This window comes from Globicephala melas, chromosome 16, assembly GCF_963455315.2.
Source record: "Globicephala melas chromosome 16, mGloMel1.2, whole genome shotgun sequence".
Classification (NCBI taxonomy): Eukaryota; Metazoa; Chordata; class Mammalia; order Artiodactyla; family Delphinidae; genus Globicephala; species Globicephala melas.
The window spans coordinates 31,004,719-31,029,920 of NC_083329.1; the positions used below are offsets into that span (position 1 = coordinate 31,004,719).

Here is a 25,202-nt window from a genome sequence, read left to right on the forward strand (position 1 = left end):
ACAGGAAATGAGAATGTTTTTGTTATAACAATGGCACCTTGTGAATTTCCTTAAAGCAGTGTGCAGTATTATTCTCAAACAAAAACTCAACATCTAGCCTTGGAGGTGTGTGTATCTGATGAAGTTCGGCCAAAACAAGGAGAGAAGATGTTCCTTTGATTCCAGCTGCAATGTTATCAATCATGGAGTTTTTAAGATTTGATGTCCCTGACTATTCAAGCTATGCCTGTTCATTCTCCTTGTCCCTTGCTCCTATGAGGTAAAAGCCCACTCTTGGGTGGGTCCTTCCTCTATTTCCGGATGGGCTTCCATAGGTGTCAGGCAGTGTGACCGTGTCCTGGAGACTCGGATCATCTTCTGTCTACACCGCGCAATGAGGATAAAAGCCTGGCTGTAGCGCATGTGCTCCTCACAGCTTTGGCTGGAGACTTTTGCTATCTCTCTGCCAGGGACACGTCACCCATGAAACCTGAGAATATGGGCGTCAGGACTAGAAAAGGCATCACAGTAAGCAGTGCACGGAGGGAGCTGGTGTGTGAGGATCCCTGTCACATAGCAAGGAGACCTCCAGCCTTTCCTCTGCATCATCGGCTCTCCCTGCCCACGTTGGGCTCCCCCATCCCTAACTGCATTAAAGGACTAAGGCATCTGCTGTAACTTCAGCAGAACATTTGCTGGTGAGAGTCCCTAATCTGCCAGGAAGACATCCTGACTTGTCCTCCTGCCCTCGCTGACTTGGAGAAGACTCCGCCTGGCCTTGGAATTCCATGGGCTGAGAACATCTATTCCTCCAGCTTTAGAGGCACTTGCTGTGGTTGACCTTGACTCTTGACAGCCAACTCAAACTGCATTTGCAAGACGTGCAAAGACATCTTATGAGGGACCATTCAGGTCCCTCGTGGGGTTAACATCATTGAAAACTGGTTAATTATAAGTTATGTAAGAATCAACACCTTGTGGAACAAGTCTACTGTGACTGACTTCCTGAAACCAGTAGAGTTCAAGAGTGCATGGGTGACGTTGCTCAGGCTAACTAGCACTCAGTCACCAACCCGCAATCAGAATTCACCACACTTGGCACTTGTCCTAGAGAAGTGTAGAGGATGTTGTTTACATAATTTTGCAACCTCCAGGCGTACTTTAAACAGTGAGGTAGTTTTGAATGGCATTTCATTAAGGCATCTATGGGCATTATGAGCTAAAACCTGTGGTATGTTAGCTTTAAAAGAGTATTTATGTTGGAATAATTTTTAAATAATGTTTACATGACCGTAAGTCCCGTGTGGTTGGTATCGAACACAGGACAGCGCACGAGAGGGTTTTCGGTGAGAGCCGAGATCACTCCCAAGCACCAGAATTCCTTTGGGATGAATCAGCCTCATTTGAAACAAAGTATTTGTAAAAGAGTAAAGGTGGTATTTTTTAAAGATCAGCATACACTCCCAGAGGACTATGTCTAATTAAAATGATTGCTGGGAGTTTAAAAAAAAAAAAGATGAAAAAAGAAGAATACAAAGAAAGGTAGAAGAAATGCATGGGACTGTTTTTTCCTTAAAACAGCAAAAAACAAAGTATTATTAATAATAATATATGTCTGTATATATGTATGAATGTAAAGGATCAACTGTCAGAGCCTTAGTCAATGCAGTGTGATAAATACTGACCCACTGATTTGACCGACTGGCCCTTCTGGACTCGTGCTGTGTTTTGTGGGTCTTCTTTCACCAAGCTCTCTCTTGGCCTTTCTTGGCCCCGAACGGAGGTCCAGCCTACATTCTTATATTGTGATCTATCACAGCCCCTGTTTCCGGGGGATCTTTTTTTTTTTTGCGGTACGCGGGCCTCTCCCTTTGCGGAGCACGGGCTCCGGACGCGCAGGCCCAGCGGCCATGGCTCACGGACCCAGCCGCCCCGCGGCATGTGGGATCCTCCCGGACCGGGGCACGAACCCGCGTCCCCTGCATCGACAGGCGGACTCCCAACCACTGCGCCACCAGGGACGCCCTCCGGGGGATCTTTGATTCAGCACATAGAGCAGCTTGTCCCTGGTTCAGGCCTTACCCGCCTCATAGGGTGGATTCCATTCCTCTGATTTCTGTGTTTTGGCGGCTTTTATTTTGCCCCATCTGATCTTCAGAGTTGAAACTGAAATCAGGATGCATAAGGTGACTGGTAAGGGTCTCTCTCCAAGAACATGAAAATTCTGTAGTTTCAGCCTTTAGAAGTCTGAATAAGATTAATGAATTCCCTGGAAGAGTGAGAGGGAGTCAGAAACAGAGTCAGCTCTGCCTCAGTATTTGCCACCCTCATGAAACAATGGTACTTATTTTTCTCTCTCTAGTATCAATATTTTCAAAAACACAACTTCAACAATTATCAACCTGTGGCCAATTTGAAACAATGGGACTCTTATGAAAACCTTTATTTAGGCCTTCTGTGAGTGACGTATTCCTAGAAAAGACAAGCTCTGATTCAGCTGGGGCTGGCCAGACCACTCCCCTTGGAAACTCAGACTCACAGGACGTACGCACAGTGCAGGTTCTGCAACGAACGCACAGCTGGCTTCAACAAGAGAAAGTCCACTCAGCAGAAAGACCCAGGCCCCTGCCTTGGCTCTTCCAAATGCCCAGTGACCTTCCTGCACATATCCCAGGGGACATTACCCCTGCCTGCTTTGTCCTTGGGGCTGTCACAGAGCTCCAAGAAGACTGGCTTCAGTTCAGAGAATTATCTTGATGACCCGATGAAATATTTGGGGTCTGGGTCTTCAGCCTGGTCCAATTCTAGTGTAATCTGGTCTAGTAGATGCTAGAACCTGGATCCCAGGGAAGGGTAAGGATCTGGAATTAACTTCAGCTTGTGGAATTTCTCCAAACAGTAAATGAGGCTGTGCATCGATTCACTGTAAGACTATTTTCCTCTAAAGTTAAGTTTCCTATTACTCATGAAATGCTCAGCCTGGTTAAATCATTTGTAAAATCTTGTTAACTAGCAAATCACACTGAGGTTTGCATTGATCTGGTCTATTTGATAAATCTCAGATAATTCATGGTATTGTTATTGTCCAGTGTGTCAACAAGTGTTCCTTTGGCTTCAGCATATGTTTTTCAAGTTTCCTTTGTAGACTGAACTTCTGAAAAATAATCCCAAATGCCTAGAAGGATTCTTTATAAAGAAAAAAGAAAAACCATTTAGAGCATTATCTATAAATATATTGTATTTTTTATTTTGTGTAATTGTACATTTCATGAAATGTTGTCAGTTTCAAAGGTAAAGGGGAGAGGAGCTAACATATGTCTAGAAAGAAGTGTTTCATTAAAGAATGAAGATTTATTGATGTGTCCTGGGTTTGTATCATAAGTTCAGACAAGATCTTTGTGATCATTTTCTCCAATACCACGAGAACTTGGGGAGGAGATAAAAAAAAGGGGACCCTCTCTCTGGCTTTCTACTCTCTGGTGAGTACCCAGTGCCTGGCTCCAGAACAGAGCTCCTTGTTGGACCCAGAAAGTCATGAGCAAAGCTAAAGAGGGCTTCAAAGTTGCCCCTTTCTTGAACCCAAACAGTCTGGAAATTGACAACACGGACGTCGTGGCGCTGGTTGCAGCTGTAACAGTGCTAGATGTGGTAGACATCTTCCGTTTGTCCCTCAGCAATTCTCTCCACCTGGTTTTGAGCCTGAGGACCACATGTGATGTCTAAAACTGAAGGTCACGGCTCCCATAAGGGGGCTTTCTCTCTGGACTCGGGCAGCCACTCCTTTCACTTGTCCCTTCAGACCTGGGGGGGAAATGACACTCTGCCCGTCTAACCCTCGTGCTGCATTATTCCCCAAGGGGAACCTTTATAAATAGTCCTTTTAATCAGCCCCCTTAAATATAGCTAGTTGAGTATATCACTCATTTCCTGTGGGGGCCCTGGCTGATACAGGGTCCATTTCTAACACAAGGACAGAGACGCCGTCTGATCAAGGACGGTCTTTTGGGGTTGACCAGATGAAGAGACTTTAGGGTGTGTTTGGAGTTTTGTGGGTCAAATCAGGGAAGGGTAATATGGCGCCATGTTTTTAGAAACACTCAGTCTTAATGCAAAACTAACACACGCAACTGTTTTGTGCTATAGGTATAGTGTCAAGGTTTTATGACTTCTCTGCCCTTTTGCAGTCACCAGTACCTAAAGGATGAGCCCCCGTGGTGCAGGGGTGTGAGTGCTCTATGTATCTGTCAGGATAAGGTAGCTTATGCCACAACAACAACAAAAAACCCTCACCTGTCAGGGTCTTTACAGAAGAAAGACTTATCTCTTGTTCATACTACGTGTTCGTCTCTGGTGTCTGGAAGCCCTTCCACACCGTCCTCAGTCAGGACTAGGCTGACGGAGCAGCGGCTACCTGGAGGCTTGCTGATTTCTGTGGCAGAGGGAAAGAGAGCGTGACAAATCACACACTGCCTCTCATGGCTGCCTGGGCGTGACACATCACTTCTACTCACATGGCATTGGCCAAAACAACTCATAACTCCCGTTAAGAATCAAATGAACTAGAACTGCCTGGTGGATCCCACCAATGATTCTCACGTGTGACATTCATAGGTCAGGAAACGACCAGAATCCTTCTGTGTGTTTTCACAGCTTACCTCATCACTACTTCCCTACTGATATTTCAGATAAAGATATTTTAAAACCAGAATAAGACCACCTACTATTTGGAATGGACCAGCTTTTTAAACTGACCAGTTGTCGCCTGGCAAACTATCCGTGTGATCGGGCTTGTACAGGTTTAAATACAAATGATTAGAGAATCGCAGGGTTGGCAGCTCTAACCTCTCACCCGCTAAGGGCATCTCTTCTACAGTTTCTAAGGTGATAATTCTCAGATCCGATACCTTCCAGAGGAAGTGAGCCGATAACCTCACTTCGCCCATAACCTCTTCTTTGCGTGATGATGTCGAGTTCCCTTTGCAGAACCATCTCGTCTCACATTGGAGGGACCCACGTTGGGCAGACTGTCAGCCAGGCCTAGGTCCTGCTTGGGCACATGACCCAAACCAGACTGTTACCAACCAGGGTCCCTGGACTCTTTGATCAATAGAAATTGATAGGAGGCCAGATGAGAAATTCAGGCAAGGCCTTACTGGGACTCCTGCTGCAGCGCCAGGGAGCGAAAACACGGAACAGGTTCTCTTGCTCACTCTCTGAGGGGGCGAGCTCGTCCCTTATAGGAGGTGAGGGTCAGGCCAGAAGGGTGACTTAGGTGGTCTGTCCACCCCGCTGGTGGTACCACGTGCAGGGTGTATGCACAGTACCCTGCTTCTGCTCGGACATCTCAGAAGTGGCAGCTGGGTTTTTTGGTCTTTTTGTATCTTGTTGTTCATGATTTGCCCCAACTGCACATGCACACAGTTATTTTCAGCCCCTTATAGTTTCTTTGTATTTTGTTGCTTGAGGAGGGTTTTGTCCAGGTGCAAGCCCTGCAGCAAAGGGCCCCAGGTCCCAGATCCCAGTCTGTCTCAAGACCAATCAGATCATCTTCCTGGAACTGGAGTCCTGGTCAAGGGGCAAAAGGGCCAAGCTACTTCGGAGCTGGTTTTCCCTGGGAGGATATCCTGAGAGGACTATCTAGGAGTCCTTGCTGCTGAAGCCTCAGGAACAACCCAGAGCTGGGGTCCCTGCCCTCTCTTCTTCCTGTGAGCTCCCCTACACGCAACCAACCAATTCCCCTTCTTCTTAAATTAAAAAGAGTCTGTTTTGAAGCTTATGACCAGAGAACCATGACTGACCCAGACTCTTAGGCCAGAGCACCCTCTGATGGAGGTCTTGGCAATTCTTCTAAAGAAGTAACGTGTCCGTCAGAGGGAGAGTTGGTGATCAGTGGACGCATAGCAAACAAAGAGTCCAAAAGGACCTTGCTGGCCTTGCCCGTCCACAGACAGCCTAGTCAGAGGGAACAGGGGCCACCAACTCAAGTTCCTTGGTCCAGCTCTCTGGTCCAGGTGTGAGTCTATGCCCACCAAGCAAAGTTAGAAGCATAATTTGTACCAGTTGTGCTGATTTAAATAGTCCAGTCATTGTAAACTGTATTTTCTCCACTTGATAGATTCAGGCGGAGGTTGGAAGAAGTTACTTCGCTTGCCTAAGACCTCACACAGTCCAGAAGGGCGGCCAAGGCTTTCCACACAGGCCTCTCTGAACTGTGCTGTCTCCCCAACGTCCAGGCACCTGTGGATTCAGTTTAGCTGTCACTGGGGCGTCTTGGGGACTGGAAGCCCCATGAGGCAGAGGCCACGTAGGTCTTATTCAGCACAGCATCCCAGTGCCTGGATCCCCACACCCCGTTTTCCAGTATCACCTGCCTAAGCAGATGGTGCCTCCACGCCTGTTAGTCAAGCCCCAAACCCAGGAGTCGGCTTCATTCCGATCTTCCCCTCCCCTCGTCTCCCCTCCCCTTCTCTCCCCTCCCCTGCCCCACATTTCTTCCATCGTCAAGCCCCACTGCCTTTATCCCCACAATAAGCCACAAACCCATTGACTCCTCTCCATCTCCTCTGTCCTCATCCCAGGGCAGCCAGCCTCACCACTCACTTGGGCTCTGCTAACCAGTCTCCAGGTTAACACTTGTGTCCCCTATAAACCAGGCTCCACAGAGGAGCCAGGTAATATTGTCAACATCAGTTAGATCATCCCCTCTCCCTCTCAAAAGCCCTGAAGGTGTTCCCATTTCTCTACGTGGAAATCTTACCGTGCCCTGCCTGCTCACATCACGGGCCCTTAGCTCACTCTGTCTTTAACCTCTTCCAGGTCCCTCCCTGCAGGTACACTGGCCTCCCTCTGGTCCCAGCGCACGAAGCCTGCTTCTTCCCCGGGACTTTGCATTTCCTGTTCCCTCCGCCTGGGACCCTCTTCTCATCTTTCACGTGCATCTTAAATGTCAGCTCTCAGAGACGTCTAAAGCAACTGCCTCCTGGTCACCCCAGTCACTCTTCCCTGACACCCCGCTTGCTCCTCCACAGTGGTTTTTGCTGTTTAGTTCAGATTGTTGTCCGTCTGCCTCGCTGGAACATACATTTCCTAAGAGTTCGGGCCTCATTTGTCTTTATCACCAAGCCCAGGACAGTGCTCAGAATAATACGTGACATAAAGAAGTTGTCAAAAAGATTTGTTTAGTAAATGAATGAATGTACTCATTGAAATGACCAAATGATTGGTTTTAATTGTTTTGTGGACGTGAGACTCCAACTCCTTCATTGTTTTAAAGAAGCAAACTCCTAACAAAGAACTCATAAGAATTATAAGGCAGCCCACATTCATGGCTTCCTCCAGCTCTGTGAGGCTCCCCATTAAAATGTGAGAACAGAAAGGGAGTGAAGCTAACTCACCGCCACGCATCTCATTGCCTGAGGCGTGTGCTCACTGAGGCAGCTACAGCCTCCGACACAGAGCGGGCTGCAGCCCCCATCTCCCAGGCCCCTACATCGATGCTGGTGATGTGTTGACTCCATCATTGCTGGGACGGGGATCACGCCACGGCCTGGCAGCTGGAGGTGGAGTGGCCCGCCTCCCTCAGCCTGTGTAACCCATTGTTTCTAAAGAGATGTTGGTGCAGGAGTCGCCAGGCTCTCAGGCCAGCTCTGGGCTCTTTGCTGAGATGGAGGTGTAACCAAGGAAGGGGCTTGAAAAGTAAAAAGGACAGAAAATGAAGACGACGAAAGTAGATGACCTGGCCCTTACACAGTGGCCCTGAAGCAGAAGACCAGCTTCCCCAAGGGGCGGGCCAAGGACTGGGCTCCTCCCCTGACCATAAACGGCTTGGCCAGAGCTCTGTGGGAGCCGCCTCTTCTCCTGTCACCCTTGCTCTCCCAGCTGGATGTTCCTACAAATGCAAGACACAAGCCAATAACACCAGCAAGAAAGGAGTTTGCTGAGGGCAGTGTTTGGAGAAAGCTCTCGGGAGGCTGTCGGAAATGGTGAGTGCTAGTTAGCGTCTTTCCTCTGCCTAACCTTCATTTCTCTCTATAGAAAACAATGCCCAGACGTTTAGATTTCACATCTCCTAATTCAAATATAAATGTACCCTTGGGGCAAGAAGTTAAGGAGCTTGGCTTTTAATTCTTTTCCAATGTACAATCATTTAAAAACATTCTATCTAGTATTTGATGATTCCATCTTATATTTTAATATTAAGGTTTTGTTTTTAAAACCCCACATACAAGGGTGCAAAGTAAATGTTTCGGCTAATTTCAGTTCCCAGTTGAAGCAATGGGTCCGACCCATGCCTTTATCCTTGTTTGTTCGGTCTGCCTTCTGCTGCGTGATCAGCAACAGGGAGAGTCGTAAGTTGCATCGGAAACCTTCCACCTTCCTTATTGACTTGATACACGTTTGCTTATGACTCAGTCGAATGAAGCTTGGTAAGTTAGAAGAGGCTTCTGTGATTCCTTTTTAAAGAGACTATTAAGAGGAGTTGACATCTAGGAGTAAAGTCTGTTAGAAGCATGCACACGTGAACAGATGTAGGATGGGAGGGGTGAGTGACAGGAGGACTGAAGGGCTGCAGGCCCAGGTTAGAGGGCTGACCTCTCCCACCTCTGGGCCTCAGGGGGTGGGGAGGGGCCCTGCCTGCTGGCACCATATTGGAAGAGCTCTTCTGATCCAGAACCCGCATTTCTATCTACTAGGGGCTGGGGGAGTAGCCAGACTAGAGACTTAGGGGTCAGAATTCAACAGTCAGGACCCAGTTCCTGGGGAAAGGGCGGTTCAGGGAGGGTTCAGAAGGTTAGGAAGAAGGCTGTCCTCTAAAGAAGACGCCCTCTGCATTCTTGTTTCTTGAAAATCTTTTTTTTTTTTCCCCAATAAATTTATTTTATTTTATTTATTTATTTTTGGTTGCATTGGGTCTTCGTTGTTGCACGCAGGCTTTCTCTAGTTGTGGTGAGTGGGGACTACTCTTCCTTGCGGTGCATGGGCTTCTCATTGTGGTGGCTTCTCTTGTTGCAGAGCATGGGCTCTAGGCACGCCAGCTCAGTAGTTGTGGCTCGCGGGCTCTAGGGCGCGGGCTCAGTAGTTGTGGCGCACGGGCTTTGTTGCTCCGCGGCATGTGGGCTCTTCCCGGACCAGGGCTCGAACCCGTGTCCCCTGCATTGGCAGGCAGATTCTTAATCACTGCACCACCAGGGAAGCCCTCTTGAAAGTCTTTTAACAAGAAGTTAAAACTTTAAAAAAGAACAAAAAGGAGTTGAATTCAGGCTTTGGAGTTGGGAAGATCTGTGGTCTAGTCTCTCCCACTTACCAGTTGGGGACCTCGGTCACCTCACCCATGATGTAGAGATGAGAGTGCCCCCCTTGTGGGGAGGTTATGAGTGCAGCGTGTGACCACTCACTCATAACAGTGAGTGGTGGTTATCCCATCCCCCCCCTTCCCATCACAAACAGCAGACTCATAATGAGTGACACTCAGCCACTGAGATCCTGATGTACCTTCAGAACCATTGTGTAGATACCACCTAGTGCTTAGACTAGCAATGAGTGCCTTGTACCAAATCCCAGTACTTTGAATATTGCTAATCCATGTAGACAATTCCATCCAGCAAGATCTTCCCAGGGGCTTCTCTGTGCCTCGCTCTGTGCTGACTAGGCCATGAAGAATATGACACCATGTGATCTTCCACCTGGAGTATTTTACAGTTTCAGAAGAGCTGCCACAGACATTATTTCCTTTGGGCTTAGTTAATAGATCCCTGTTTTGAGGATGGAAAAACAGTGCCTGGTAGAATAGATTTGTTGTGAGAAAATGGAGACCAGAGAGTTTGATTCACTTTCCCCAGGCCACACAGCTACTAAGTGGCTGAGTCTGGACTCAAATCTAGATGAGGGGGCTCCAAGCCCAGGGTTGCCTTGCCCCACCCAGCTGCCTCTCTAAAGGACACTGCGTGAGATTCTTCTCCACCCACATTTACGTGATGTTTTTCTTTCCATGAGAGCGCTGTAGTGTGCTTCTACAAAATATAAATGTCTTTCTGAAATTAGCCAAAACCTTCGTCATCCAAATGTTGATAAACAGCACGTGTAATGGCCCACTTGTTGCTGCTCCTCCCTTCTGCTGTCCCCCCAAAGGAAGCTTTGTCCTGGGCCTGCTGACATCAGTACCCGGTGCTCACTGATGAGATAAGGCTCTGGGCAGCTGCGTTTGAGGCAGAGACATCCAGTGTCCTCTGCAGGCTCAGTTGGCATTACCATGAAAGGTAGTGGTTAGGTCCCTTGAGCAGGAAGACCCTGACCTGAGGTGGCCCAGATGTCTCTCTTGTCCTAATACTGTCCTGGAAGAGGAGGTGCAGAATAATTGGGGGCTCCAATTATTCTGCAGAAACTCTAGAAGTCCTGAGGAAGCCTGTAATGTAGCAGAAAGAGGCTGTCACCAAAAGACCCAGTCGTGTGAATTTGGGCAACTTGTTCAAATTCTTCACCGATTTTCTTCTCTATAAAGTGAGGGCCCCCTGTTGCTAAGAGACAGAGAAGTGAAGAGTCGCCACTGAAGTGTGCCGGCTGGCTAGGGACATCCTAATTGAAAGACATAATCTCTGAGGCAGGGGGTAGGGGGAACTATACTTTGTAGGTGCTTGGAACATTTTTAGTTCGCAAAGGAATTTCTCATTCATTAACCTCTCTGAATTCCAACCTTCCAGAAAGCTGGCTAAAACAGGTGTCTCATCAATTTTGCATATATTGGGACTATTGCCTCTATTGCCTCTAGAACCATCTTCCAGGTTGGATTTGAGTCACATGGACCAATCCCACTTGGCCTGTTTTAAGAGATAAGCTCCACCTGTTCTCACTTATCCGTGAGGTAATTTCAGAGGAGTCCCTGGGCCTCAGCTTCCTCTTCTGTAAAGTAGGAGTTCTGCCCTCTTGCACTGTTGGTGGGAATGTAAATTGATACAACCACTATGGAAAGCAGTATGGAGATTCCTTAAAAAACTAAAAATAGAACTGCCATATGACCCACCAATCCCACTACTGGGCATATACCCTGAGAAGACCATAATTCCAAAAGAGACATGTACCACAATGTTCACTGCAGCTCTATTTACAATAGCCAGGACATGGAACCAACCTAAATGTCCACCGACAGATGAATGGATAAAGAAGTTGTGACACATATATACAATGGAATATTACTCAGCCATAAAAAGGAATGAAATTGAATTATTTGTAGTGAGGTGGATGGACGTAGAGACTGTCATACAGAGTGAAGTAAGTCAAAAAGAGAAAAATACCGTACGCTAACGCATATATATGGAATCTAGAAAAATGGTACTGATGAACCTAGTGGCAGGGCAGGAATAAAGATGCAGATGTAGAGAACGGACTTGAGGACACGAGGGGGGAGGGGAGGCTGGGATGTAGTGAGTGAGTAGCATTGACATATTACACTACCAAATGTAAAATAGACAGCTAGTGGGAAGCTGCTGCATAGCCCATGGAGATCAACTCTGTGCTTTGTGACCACCTAGAGGGATGGGATAGGGAAGGTGGGAGGGAGACGCAAGAGGCAGGGGATATGGGGATATATGGATACGTATAGCTGATTCACTTTGTTGTACAGCAGCAACTAACACAACGTTGTAAAGCAGTTATACTCTGATAAAGATGTATTAAAAAAAATGAGAGTTCTGAGGTAGATGATCCTGAAGGCACCTCAGGTCTGAAATGTTAGGATTCTCTTGGATTCTCTAATCCTTCCCAATCTTCCCATTGTTGGCTACCATTTAATTTTAAAACTTAGCAAACACGTTGCTTCTAGAACGACAGAACCAGGTTTTGGGAGGCTTCAGGAAGATCAGGAGCTGGAGTTTAAGCCAAGCTGTGGGGAACCAGGGAGGCTGGGGCTGAATGAGAGCCCAGCCAGGAGGCAGGAATCAGGGCTGGTGGACACGAGCGGGGGGCGTGGCAGGGGTCCGGAAAGTAGACACATGACTTCAGCTCCCTGAACAAGGGGCAGAGAGCGTCGCCAGCTGAGTTGGAGCAAAATCCACCCATTTTTCACATCCAGGCAGAGAAGGGACTGGGTAAAGAGCAGCCTGGAAAAACTGGCATCAAAGAGCCCAAACTGGAGTGACAGGACATGGGGACAGGGAAGAGGAAGGAGCCACTGGAGGCCCTGGGCAGGGTCTGACCCGGGTAGGTGGGCACGTGGGCAGGCTAACATGTTGGTGCCCCATTGAGCCGACAGTCTTTAAATACTGATGCCATATTTGGGGGGAGAGGTAAGGCTGGTTGCTGAGTGAGGGGATGGCACAGAGGGTTAGCATCTCCTCTGTCGTTCTGACCAGCTCAGCTCCAGCCTGGAACCCCTGCCTCAGACTCTGCAAAAACAGAAGCTTGTCTTCCTCAGCTTCTCCTCCTGGGAGGGGGTTGAAGGAGCAGGGTTTTTTTGGTTTTTTTTTTTTTGCGGTACGCGGGCCTCTCACTGTTGTGGCCTCTTCCGTTGCGGAGCACAGGCTCCGGACGCGCAGGCTCAGCGGCCATGGCTCACGGGCCCAGCCGCTCCGCGGCATGTGGGATCCTCCCGGACCGGGGCACGAACCCGCGTCCCCTGCATCGGCAGGCGGACTCTCAGCCACTGCGCCACCAGGGAAGCCCGGAGCAGGTGTTCTTGTTGGAGCCCCTGGGGGGTCTTACTTCCCACCCCAAGAAGAAAGCGCCATCACTTTACAGTTTCCTCCCTGAAGGGAGTTCCGGGGGAAAGCAATTTTTAGCACTCTGCTGAATTTCTAGTGATGTTTCTGCTGCCCTTTTGGGTCAGGACTGCTCAGGCAATAGCTTCACTGGCTGGTCCCTTAATCTGGCCCTGGTTGAGGACCTGGAAAAGGAGAGAGGCCAAGACTGCCTTGATGCTGAGGGAGGAACTCATGACCTCAGGCTCCGCTGCTCCCCTGCCGTCTTTTGGGGCCAAGACTGGGAGGGGAGGCTGGGACTGACTGAGCCCGTGGTCGGAATCCGCCAGGGCCAGTGACATTTGGTGGCGGGGTGAGGAGCCTGGCTGACCATTCCTGGGAGCTTTAATGTTTCCTTCTCTCTTCCAGAGTTTTTCACTGAACTTCACACTGCCGGCCAACACAGTGAGTACAGCGGTCCCCGTTCACCAGGCAGGTCAGCAGAGATCAATGCAGAGTTGACACTGGGCCTCCAGGATGCCAAAGCTCACGTGAAGCAACAAGTTACACGGGTTCCAAAGGCATTACGAAGAGCTGGGGGTGCTGAGAGAAATGTTTTCGATTATAAAAATTATAAATACACATTTTGAAAAGGAAAATAGCAAAAAACCAAAACAGCTAACTTGCCATCAGCAGAAAACACTGGGGACACTAATTCCAGTCCTGTCCGACTCGACATAAATTTTGGCTTTTGTTGCATTTGTACCATGGGCTTCTTACTCTACCCATAATTTTATATGATAAATGTCTTCCGTCCACCTTTTTAACCGTACTGAGGGTGGTCACATGATATTTCTTCAAGTGAATTCTTTCTTTAAGTGATTAATCACTCTTAGGAATGATTTTGTGATAAACGTAGGTATAGATAAATCCTTGTCAGCACGTAAGCTGATTCCCTTAGAATGTAGCCTAGAAGGGGAATTATTGGGTCAAGAAGGATGAATGTTTTATGGCTCTGTGACATTTAGTTGCAAGTCCACATGGAGATTTGCAGTTGATGATGGTGGACCGTTTCAATCCAGAATTGGTCCTCCGTCTTCTGTTCTCGTGCTGTGTAGAGCTAACACGCCAGGTTATCTCTGTTTTCTGAGCGGAAGTGCTGCTGTGATGGAGTCAGGTGTTTTCCTGGCCCAGTTTTTCAGTGGTTTTGGCTGTGCCAAAGTTTTCTGAAAAGTCATATGGTTATTCAAAGAGAATAAACTGAATCATCAGGAAAGAGGACGCTTAAGCCCGTGCTCGTGTTTACTGTACCGTGGGGGCGTCATTCTGGAGAGCAGCAGAAAGGTAGAACCTCGAGACTCACTGCCGGCCTTCTGCTGCCACTGGCGGCCCTGACATCTGTCCGTGACTCCCTGGCACCTGCTCTACCCTCCCGGGGCAGCCCTACCTTCAGACCCTCCCTGACTTACTCTGCTCCCTGCTTCTGCCTCTGCCTGTTGTCTGCAGACAAATTCCCCTATCCCTCTCCTTACCTGTCAAAACCTTTTAATATGGCCACTGCTGGCGCTTTCCCCCTGGCTGCTCGAAGCCAGCAGGTCCATAGAGACCCCGGGTTCTGTCTTATCCTGGCTTGGCCCAGTCTACGAAGGTAACTCAGAGAAGCAAGAAGCCGTTGCTTGGGGCGGTGAGGGTGAATGGGTTGAGAGGCAGGCCCTTACACTGTTAGTCATCACTTTGGGAGCATCTCCTTGGTTCACAGCACATTTCTCTGAGAACTGTCCCTCCTCCCTTTGAACCTATGTAGGACAACAGCCACCCCAGCCTGCCTGGGACTGTCTGGTTTTAGCACTGAATGCGCTACCACCTAGGCAATTTCTGGGGAAAACCAGGACGGCTGGCCACCCTACCTGGCAGTCATATTTCTACCACAGAACCCTTCCGTTTTGGTGCAGCTGGATGACTGGGAACACCAGAGCCCTGGAAGGTAGGGAAAGGTGGATACTCAGCTCATGAGAGCTTCTCTGCAGGGAGCTGGGGACAGGGCCACCTATGCAAGTCCGCCCCTACTGGGCCATACTGAACTGTCAAGTATAAAAACTGGGTTGGGATGCTGCATTTGGTCATGGAAGGCAGAGTAGTCCAACAGTTAAGAACTTGGACCCTGGAGCCAGACCACTCGGCATCTGCCACTTAGGGCTGTGTGACCTTGCACAAGTTACTTGACTTCTCTGTGCCTCACTCCTCTCTTCTGTAAAATGGGGATCGTTGTAGTCCTGCTTCACTGGCTATGGTGAAGAATAAATGAGTTGATACAGGAAAAGTACTTGAACAGCCTGGCACATAGTAAGTTCTCCATAAGCATTAGCTGGTACGATTAGCAGGTGTCCATGAGGGCAGAAAAATCCATCTGGAGAGAGAAAGAAGGAAGCAAACAGGCAGGGAAAAGTACTGGTGAAGGGCCATTCTACCCAGGAGTGATGGAGAGATCCCAGGAGGGATGGCTTTGGTTCTGACAAGTTGCCGGTCCCCAGCTTCAGTCCCTAGAGAGGCCAGATTCCCACTGCACATGGGCTCCATGAGGTACCCCTGAATCCTTAGAGGTAACTTATTTTGGGGGGCCAAAGCCAGCCCAAGTGAATTTCTGTAACCTGAAGACAAAACATTTTACCCAAAACGATATGCAACTCTTGGCATCACCCTGAGAAATAGAACCCTTAAGGTAAATGCAGCTTTAAGGTGGGGGTGGGGTGAGATTGCGCTTCGGTAAAACCGTAGCTATTTATTTTTTTAAATTTTATTTATCTATTTATTTATTTCTTAACATCTTTATTAGAGTATAATTCCTTTACAATGGTGTGTTAGTTTCTGCTGTACCACAAAGTGAATCAGTTATACATATACATATATCCCCATATCTCCTCCCTCTTGCGTCTCCCTCCCTCCCACCGTCCCTATCCCACCCCTCTAGGTGGTGACAAAGCACTGAGCTGATCTCCCTGTGCTATACGGCTGCTTCCCACTAGCTATCTCTTTACATTTGGTAGTGTATATATGTCCATGCCTCTCTCTCACTTCGTCCCAGCTTACCCTTCCCCCTCCCCGTGTCCTCAAGTCCATTCTCTGTGTCTGCATCTTTATTCCTGTCCTGCCCCTAGGTTCTTCAGAACCATTTTTTTTTTAGATTCTATATATATGCGTTAGCATACGATATTTGTTTTTCTCTTTCTGACTTATTTCACTCTGTATGACAGACTCTTGGTTCATCCACCTCACTACAAATAGTTCAATTTCGTTTCTTTTTATGGCTGAGTAGTATTCCATTGTATATATGTGCCACATCTTCTTTATCCATTCATCTGTCGATGGACACTTAGGTTGCTTCCATGTCCTGGCTATTGTAAATAGAGCTGCAATGAACATTGTGGTGCATGACTCTTTTTGAATTATGGTTTTCTCAGGGTATATGCCCAGCAGTGGGATTGCTGGGTCATATGGTAGTTCTTTTTTTTTTTTTTTTTTGTGGTACGCGGGCCTCTCACTGCCGCGGCCTCTCCCATCACAGAACACAGGCTCCGGAGGCGCAGGCCCAGCGGCCATGGCTCACGGGCGCAGCCGCTCCGCGGCACGTGGGATCTTCCCGCACCGGGGCACGAACCCATGTCCCCTGCATCAGCAGGCGGACTCTCAACCACTGCACCACCAGGGAAGCCCCGGTAGTTCTATTTTTAAAAACTGTAGCCATTTAAGTACCAAGTGTCAGTACCTGGTTAGCAAATCTCTCCTTTGATGGGAGCTCTCTGGGAAAGGGGCTTAGGCTTGGAACGCAAACATCCACATTCGGGGTAGATTTATGGTTATCTGTGAAACCTGGGAGAAGACCTATAACTTCTCTGAGATCCGGATCTTTTTTTTTTTTTTTTTTTGTAAAATAGAGACAATAACTGTCAAAAGTCCAAGCCCCTGGGATTCCAGTGTACTCACTGAGGTTGATGAGAATATTCAATATATAACAGGTCTGGCCAGAGCTTTGCCAAGTTTAAAGGAATGACAAAAGCTTATACTCCTGGCGCTCATTTGATCCTCTTACCAATCCTAGAGGTAGGTACTCACAGCCCTATTGTATAGATGAAGAAATGAGGCTCGTTAGCTTGTGAGTGGAGAAATCGCCATTTCATTCCGGCTAGTGTGAGCCTAGGACTCGTGCTCTTAACCCCACACGGCATCACCTAGCGTAGCTTACGTGGGTCAGTTGCTAATGTGGAACTCTGTGCCCTGAGATTTATTGATCCAGATAAGACTCTCATCTGATATATCTCATAAATGGGTAAAATCCAGTGCCCCTCCTTGAGTGGAGATGTGACATGGGAACATGTACTGTACTCATTCAGCGTAGAATTACCCCAGGAGCATGGATAATTCACAACTTCAGATACCTGCCCAAGCCATTTGTTTCATTGCAGTTTGGAAACAGGTAAGGCCTCCTTAAAGAGCCTGGCTTCCACTGGTATTGAATTTTTTTCCCTTCTAGCAACGGGGACAAGTAGGCCCAAAGTGTGCTGGGAAGGGTGTGGGGACTTAGGACAGGTGAAAAACTTTTTGAGTTCTGAAACCTGTTATGGCAAATCCACAGGGTGAATAATGAAGACCTCACCTGAAGTTCTGATTTCTCTCTCCTTGTAACCCAATTTTATTCCTTCTTACCTGAGAAGCAATCAAAGAGGGTTCTGTTCGGCAGTTGTTTTTAATAAAAAGTTTAGCAAAGGTATATACTTCAGGCATTACAGCTTAGCCTTGGACAGACTGTGTTGTGTGACGTGTGACGTGTGATTTTGTTTTCTTAAGACGTATATTCTTTTTCCACCCAGACTTCCTCCCCAGCTGTTACCAGTGGGAAAGGAGCAGTAAGTATATCACTTAAATTATGGAGCCTTAGTCTGGTCACTTAGAAAATGGGGATAATGCTGTACCCATCTCATGCATTCGTTTTGAGGATTAAAGTTTGATATGTGAACTGTCACCAAGCACAGAATCTTCCTCAACTATTATTCTTATGACCAACTCAGTTCAAAAGGGAAGGAGAACACGCAAAATCACAGATGATTCCCAAAGTGTTGAACAAAAGAAGCTAGACACAAGAGACTACATACTTTCTACGTGCATCTAGATGACGTTGAAAAACAGACAAGACTAACCTATGGTGATGGATTTCAGGATAGAGGTTACACATGCAGTGACTGGAACGGAGCCCAAGGGGCTTCTGGGGGGCTGGTAATGTTCTGTTTCTTCATCTGGGTGCTGGTTACATGGGTGGGCTCATCACGTGAAAAGTCATCAAGCTGTATATTTATAATGTATATACTTTTACGTATCATGTCATTCTTTAATAAAATCATCCCCCCAAAAATGAAGAAGAATCCAGTATTATACGACATTGCATGTGTGTAGAGATTCTGAACCCTATCTTTGGTATTTTCAAATAATCTGCAAATCTGAAAACCTGTGGGGCTACAAGCATGGCTATTTCCACTCAGATCAAAGCAAAATGGGAGTCTGAAAATCAATTGGCTCATGCATTTAATGTAAATAAATTAAAAAATTCATATCAAAATGCTGTGGGATACACTAAAACCTTTTACTTTTTGCCAGACTAATAGATAAGAATGGTATCTAATTGTTGCTTTGAACTGTATTTCAGCTCTTCCTGTGTTGATGCAACATTTGTATTTCTGTTCCTAGGAATGGCCTGTTCATATATTTGTCCAATTTTCTACTGAATTATCACGCTTTTCCAATTGATTTAAACTATGTACATTAACTCCTATGAAAATGAGCCGTTTGTCATGTACGTTGCAAACAATTTTTCACTGTTATTTCATGACCCTTTTGATTTTGTGTACGATACTTAGGGTCCATGTAGGGTTTTGTTTTACTTTTAATCAATCAAACTCTTCCTTTTTTTCTGGGAGAACCTGACTATTTTCTCTTTGCAGGACTGTGGACCTTCTCTTGGGTTAGCAGCTGGCATCCCGTCCCTGGTGGCCACGGCCCTGCTGGTGGCCTTACTATGTACTCTGATTCACCAAAGAAGAAGCAGCAGTGAGTCCACCGAGGTGATTAGCAGCTTCTTTGGGTCTGGCCGTGTTGGCAAGAATCGGTATTTGATGAACTGGCTTTGGGCTGAGGGTGTCAGGACCCATGTCTGTTTTCTGAGGACAAGGTGGTGGATGTTTCTGTGCCTCAATTTCTGTCTCAGACTCATGACATTATCCTCCAGGCAGAGCTGATTTGTCACACAACCCTTGTGTCACTTGAGGACGGTATCTGGGATGGCAAAAAGTAGCAGCGGAGAGGGACGTTTGCTGCTACGGCAAACACGTCGGTACAGTAGGTGTGTTCTCTAACCTTGAGAAACAAGGCCACAAGCTTCACAAAGAGGATGGAGGTGATCTTAGGAAGGATGGGAGACAAACAGACCCTGAGGCGTCTATCGTAGGGATACGTCCAGGAGTATGTGACTCTGTTTATCTTTGTCTTTTTCCCACTTCTGAACACACATCAGTCACAAGGGATCTCCCGACCCCACCCCATGCAAATACCAGATTGCTCTGGAGACCAGGCTCAGAATTCAAGGGCCACCCTGACCCACATCCAGCCAGGGTCCATGGTTGTGATGCAACTGTGTTGTGTAGACTCTGGGCTCTAATTCCATCCTTATTTATGAACATTCCTGATCGTTCTCACAGTGGTAGGCGTTAACGGGGAGTAAAAAACGTAGGTTCTAACCCTGGCTCTGCCACTGTACAATTTATATGATCCTGGACAAGTGACTTAACATTTTCTGTTTCTTGGTTAGTTCAACTCCAAAATAAGAGTCATAAAAACTACCCGCCTCAGGAATTCCCTGGCGGTCCAGTGGTAAGGACTCCGTGGTCTCAGCGGCCAAGGGCCAGGGTTCAATCCCTCCTTGCCCTTGTGGGGAACTAAGATCCCACAAGCTGTGCAGTGCGGCCAAAAAGAAAAAAGTATATACCCACCTTATTTATTTAATTAAAAAAATGTTTTTTGAATTTTGGCTGCGTTGGGTCTTCACTGTGGCACGCGGGCTTTCTCTAGTTGTGGTGAGCAGGGGATACTCTTCACTGTGGTGCGCAGGCTTCTCACTGTGGTGGCTTCTCTTGTTGCGGAGCACGGGCTCTAGGCACGCAGGCTTCAGTAGTTGTGGCATGCAGGCTCAGTAGTTGTGGCTCACAAGCTCTAGAGCGCAGGCTCAGTAGTTGTGGCTCGCGGGTTCTAGAGCGCAGGCTCAGTAGTTTTGGTGCACGGGCTTGGTTGCTTCGCGGGCATGTGGGATCTTCCTGGACCAGGGCTCGAACCCATGTCCCCTGCACTGGCAGGCGGATTCTTAACCACTGCGCCACCAGGGAGGTCCCTACCCAACTTATTTTAAGAGGTAAGCGGAGGTGTAAGGATGGAATGAGATCATGGGTATAAAGATGTGTTGACAAGCTGTAAACTTTAAATATATTAAGAAATATTGTGGTTGTTGGTGGTATTATTTAAGTAATGGTTCCTCAGTCTTTCAGGGCACTTTAAAATCATCTTGGAGGCTATGAAAATACCAACCACCAAAACCAATTAAATCAGAATCTCTGAATGTTAGAGCTGTGGCATTGGTACCAAAAATATCTCAACATTTTATGATGGATCACGTTAAGCAGATACTAAAGTAGAGAGAATAGCATAATGAATCTAGTTATTAACAACGGCCAATCTTGTTTCATCTCCGCTTCCACCCACTTTTCCACACTGTCAACCTGGATTATTTTTGAAGTAATTCACAGTGGTATCTCTTGTTTATGTTTTTTCTGGGAGGGGGGAGTTATTATCTGTTTGTTTATTTTGTTTTATTTTTAAAGCTCTCTGGTGATTCTAATGTGCAGCCAGGTTTAAGAACCACTGATTTTAATCATGGTCATGGGCAAATGCTGTAACCTTTCATTTCTTCTTCTTCTCTATTTTGTTTTATTTTTTAAAACAACTTAGGAAAGTGAGAGGCCTTGTGAAATTTCAGAAATCTATGACAGTCCCAGGATAGCTGAGGTAAGAACTCTTGGTTATAATCACTATACATCATTCACATGGCAAGCAAGCTAAGGGTCTTAAAGCCTCTGGTGTACAGGAGAAGTGCAGGGTAAGCACAAAGGAGGTTCTCATTATATTTTTACTGGCTGGACAGGAATTCAAGATTTATTTAATATTAGGAAATTAATTTAATATCACTTATTTCACTGGTAAAAGAGAAAAATCATGTGACCATTTCCATGGAAGAGAATTCAAAAATATTATACAGCCATTTGTGATGTGAACTCCCAGCAAACCAAAAATTTTAAAGGCACTTCCTTAACTTGAAACAAGACATCTTTAAAAAAAAAATTACAGCAAATATCATACCTAAAGGTAAAATGTTAATGATTCTTTTTCAGATCAGAAACAAAACAAGGATGCTCGTTGTTGCCAGTTCTATTTGATATTATACTTTAGGTCCTAGTCAACACAGCAGGATGAGAAAAAGAAGTAGAAATTAACTCAGTGCAGGAGAATCCTTTCACAATGTATATGTATGTCAAATAATCACACTGTTCTCTTTGAATATCTTACAATTTTATTTGTCAATTATACCTCAATAAAGATTTAAAAAAAAGAAAAAGAAGCAGAAAGTATAAGACTGGAAAAGAAGAAACAAAAATGTCATTATTTACAGATGATATGATTATCTACATAGAAAAGCCAAATTATCTACAGCTAAATTAATAGAACTAGCAAGATATTTTAACAAGTTTACTGGATATAAAATCACTATTAAAAAGTAATTCACATTGCTAAAATTCAATAACAATTAATTAGAAAAAGTAATTTTTAAAAAATACCATTTTGTAGTGGTAATAAAAACACACAGAATGATGAGGAATAAATCTAACAAAAACATGTAATCCCTTTATGGAGAATAATAAAACTTCAGTAAAAGATATTAAGTAAGACCTAAATAATGGGAGTTGGTATTCAATGCTCCTGGATAAGAAGACTCAATAGTATACAGATATCAAACAACTTCAAAGTGATCTGTATAATAAATGTAATTCCAGTATAAACCTCAGCAAATATTTTTCATGGAACTCAATAAGGTGCTTCTAAAATCTATACAGAAGAAGACAGAAAAAAATGTTAAGTACCAGCAGACAGGTAGAACAAATAGAAAACAAATAGGAAGATGGTAGATTAAAACCCAACCATATCAATGATCACACTGATGGTGTCCAATGTATTGAAAACTGTTCCAAACATTTTGTCTGACGGTTGGTTGTTTCAGGTGGGAGGGTAAATCTGGCTTCTGTTACTCCAACTTGGCCAGAAGCAAAAGTCTTTGATGTATTTTTTTTTAAACCTGTTTGTTTTCTCAAGAATCCTAGGAGGTTACCCACACAGGAGAAGAATATCACGGGAGCAGAAGAAGCCCACATATACGTGCAGACTGTTCCAGGAAGTGAGGAGCCCATTCGTGACACTTACCGTCCTGCTGTTGAAGTGCAGAGAAGGAGGGCGTTGTGGTGGCTTATTCCCAGACTGAGCATGGAGTGATGCAGCACAGCCAAGGAGCAGATCTGGAGCTGGAACAGAGCTAAGCACACAGGGATTTGTGCTCGGAGGGAGGAGAGACGCCACGCTGCTTCTTAACCAATCCAAATTTCATTTGCAGATCCGGAAAACTTTGGGGTTGACTTTACTCTTTAAGGGACAGATCTGGTAAGGTTCCTTCCAACGCTCAGACCTTGTGGTTTAATAAGCAGTGAAGTCATTGTGCATCAAAAGGAGCCCTTGGGTCCTGCTCTTGACCCCGGTGGGGATTTGCTTTTCTTTGTGATTTGGGGAAGGGGGTTTGATTTCTCGGTGACTTGCCCCCTCATCTTTTTTCATATCCATTTTCTCAAAAAAGCCGTCAGACCTGGCTTCCATGGGCAGGTTGGCCAAGCTAGCATGGAGGAAGTTGGGATATAAATGAAACGTACAGGGGATGTGTGAAGAGAAGCAGTTCCTTATTTCTGAACAACTCAGGGTAGAAACCATGTGGAACCACATGTTCCCTGACCACAGGGACAGCCCACTGCTGCATCATTCATCACTTGTGATCAGAGGGTATCTAAGGAAGGCAGTTCTGTAATGGGCTCTGTGTCTGTGTGTGGGTGCGTGCGCACGGAGGGTAAATAGGGAGAAGGGAAAGCAGGGGTTGTTTCAAAAGATTATTAGAGATGAGGGCTATACCCATTTTGCGGGAGTGGAGAGAAAGGCCCAAGTCGTTGGACCATCATGGGGAAAAACTCATTAGCAGGAAGAAAGATCAAGAGGACTCTGAGTGGATGAACACAGGACCAAAGGGATGGGCCAAGCAGCAACGTGACTGTCGGCTGAGGCAACGTGACTGTCGGCTGAGGCACGACAGACACTGCCCATGGACAGTGTCACCATCGCTTCTGTGAGGAGGCTTACAGGAGTCCTGGTTCCCCTATGCAGGTCCATGGCTTGTGAGCACGCCGGGTCTCCTGGTGGGAGAACCTGGGTCCAGGGCATCTTGGGGTCCACCCACCAGCTCCATGGGCCTCCTTGAAATGCTGTGGAAACATTCCTTTCTCATACGGGGTGCCTGATTGCTCAGAAACACACCTCCTCTTCTTCACATAACCAAGGACAGGTTATACACATCCAATCACTGCCACACGCTGACACGTGCTCTTCAAAGCTCTTTGTGAAATTCAGTTTTGTACCAAGTCCACTGAGTCTAGTCACGTTAACAAGCAGATTTGTCCATTTTTAAGCGGACATGCCCAGGGATCCAGGTGCTTATACTTCTCTTACACGTTGGGAAGGACCTTGGATTTGCTGAGAACATGACTGTGGCCTTAGCCTTGACACTCAAAGGTCTGAGCTCTGGAGCATATCATGGGCCTTAGCTCTCTGTGTACAAAATGGAGACAGCCGTTTTCTTCCTCCTGCCCTTAGGGGTGTTGTGAGGCTGGAGAAGGCAAGTGAATGAGCCTTGTAGTCTGTAAAGTGAGACTTGTATTTTGGATCATTTATTTTAATTCTACTTGCAATCCATTACTTAGTATCTTTATTTTAAATGGTTTCTACTAAATTCGCTAGGTTCAGTATTTCTGTCATTTTTTTTCTGCTCTGATGCACAAGAACCCATTTTAGAATAAAGTGAAAAGCAAAATGGTCATTCCTGTGGACCTTCAACACGTCTATGGTGTTTCTTCGCCTATATTGAAGTATATGACATTGACCCTGGGGCTGGAATCAAGGGTATCCCAGGGATATTCCTGGTGCTGACACTTTCTTGGCTGGGCCCGTGATGGAGATGTTCAGTCCTTCACAGAGGGCAGCCCACCTTGTGAGGAAAATGCTGAGACCAGAAGTCAGAAGCTCCAGCCCCCCAACCTAGGGTCGGTGCTAGCGTTGAGATGACCTTGGGCCAGTCACATTCTAGAAAATGCAAACTAATCAATTGGGGCAGAAAGCATATCCGCAGTTGCCCGGGGATGGTGGGGTGAGGAAGGGTGGGAGGGAGAGATTACAAAGGGCCACAAAGAAATTTTGGGGGGTAAGGATATGTTCTCTATCGTGATTGTTGTGATAGCTTCGTGGGTGTTATTACACATCAACACTTATCAAATTGTACACTTTAAACATATAATCTATTGAAAGTCAATTCTACCTCAATTAAGCTTTTTTTGTTTGTTTGTTTAAAGCATTCAAGCCACACAGAGTCAAAATCTCTCCTTCTTTATTCAGCATTTTGCCAGGAGAACAAGAGGACGTGGGAATGTGATTGGTGTCCTAGAAGGACAAATGCAGTCTTTTTCTGGAGAAGTTAGAAATAGACAAAAATAGATTCATGTACTCAGTGCCTAAAATGTAGAATGAAATCTGCTCTCAAGGGCTTTCAGTGTCAGCCTGACCTGAAGACCTGAAAAGCTCCCAACACCACATGTACTGCAGAAGAATTTTACCCCGAAGAATGATGGGCGAGTTACCCAAACTAGAGGCAAAATTAGGACTCCTTTAAATGTAGTTTAGGAAGATGTGAATTCCGTGACGTTGTATGCAAATTTTATATGCATAATTATTATTCAGGGGCCAGATTCCATGATTCCCTTCAGATTCTCAAAGGGATCTGCAACACCCTCCCAACAGTTAAATGTAAACAGTGGTAATTACAGTTGAAGGTTAGTGACAAAGATGTCAAATTCAACCTTTCTTAAGCGACTTGTCGCCACACCTTTAATACAAACTGATTTGAAATTAGTAATGGTTGTGCCTTGTTAGTTTAATAATTATATTTCTATAGAGAAAGGAAAATGGAGGGAAAAAATTAACCTTTCCTATATAGATGCCTGTTTTCATGAAGGTCATGGAGATGATTTGCTGAGAATACTTGGTAAGAATTATAGGTAAGAAGCCTGAGTGTGAGTTTTGCTGTATTTCACACTCGATGCATCA

The 25,202-nt window shown here is 46.1% G+C and overlaps 1 protein-coding gene across 5 annotated transcripts; it reads left to right on the forward strand.

The window, feature by feature from the left end:
• Nucleotides 1-7,633: 7,633 nt before the first annotated feature.
• On the forward strand, nucleotides 7,634-23,939 carry OPALIN (oligodendrocytic myelin paranodal and inner loop protein). Of its 5 annotated transcripts, XM_060285931.1 has the most exons (8): nucleotides 7,635-7,961; nucleotides 13,077-13,112; nucleotides 14,452-14,631; nucleotides 16,580-16,745; nucleotides 17,513-17,548; nucleotides 18,638-18,757; nucleotides 20,691-20,747; nucleotides 22,107-23,939. In XM_060285931.1, exons 4-8 carry the CDS (start codon nucleotides 16,692-16,694, stop codon nucleotides 22,281-22,283), a joined length of 444 nt encoding a protein of 147 aa, XP_060141914.1. In that variant the 5' UTR covers nucleotides 7,635-7,961; nucleotides 13,077-13,112; nucleotides 14,452-14,631; nucleotides 16,580-16,691; the 3' UTR covers nucleotides 22,284-23,939. The 5 variants fall into 5 exon arrangements, with proteins under 5 accessions (XP_060141913.1, XP_060141914.1, XP_060141915.1 ...); XM_060285932.1 differs by lacking the exon at nucleotides 14,452-14,631; XM_060285930.1 differs by lacking the exons at nucleotides 14,452-14,631; nucleotides 16,580-16,745 and having other exon boundaries at nucleotides 7,634-7,961; nucleotides 13,077-13,139.
• Nucleotides 23,940-25,202: the final 1,263 nt, after the last annotated feature.

Excerpts from the sequence above, each read along its gene's own strand:
- OPALIN (XM_060285930.1), top strand. Across the intron at positions 17,549-18,637 it reads TTACCAGTGGGAAAGGAGCA|GACTGTGGACCTTCTCTTGG; the intron begins GTAAGTATATCA and ends TTCTCTTTGCAG. Across the intron at positions 20,748-22,106 it reads ACAGTCCCAGGATAGCTGAG|AATCCTAGGAGGTTACCCAC; the intron begins GTAAGAACTCTT and ends TGTTTTCTCAAG.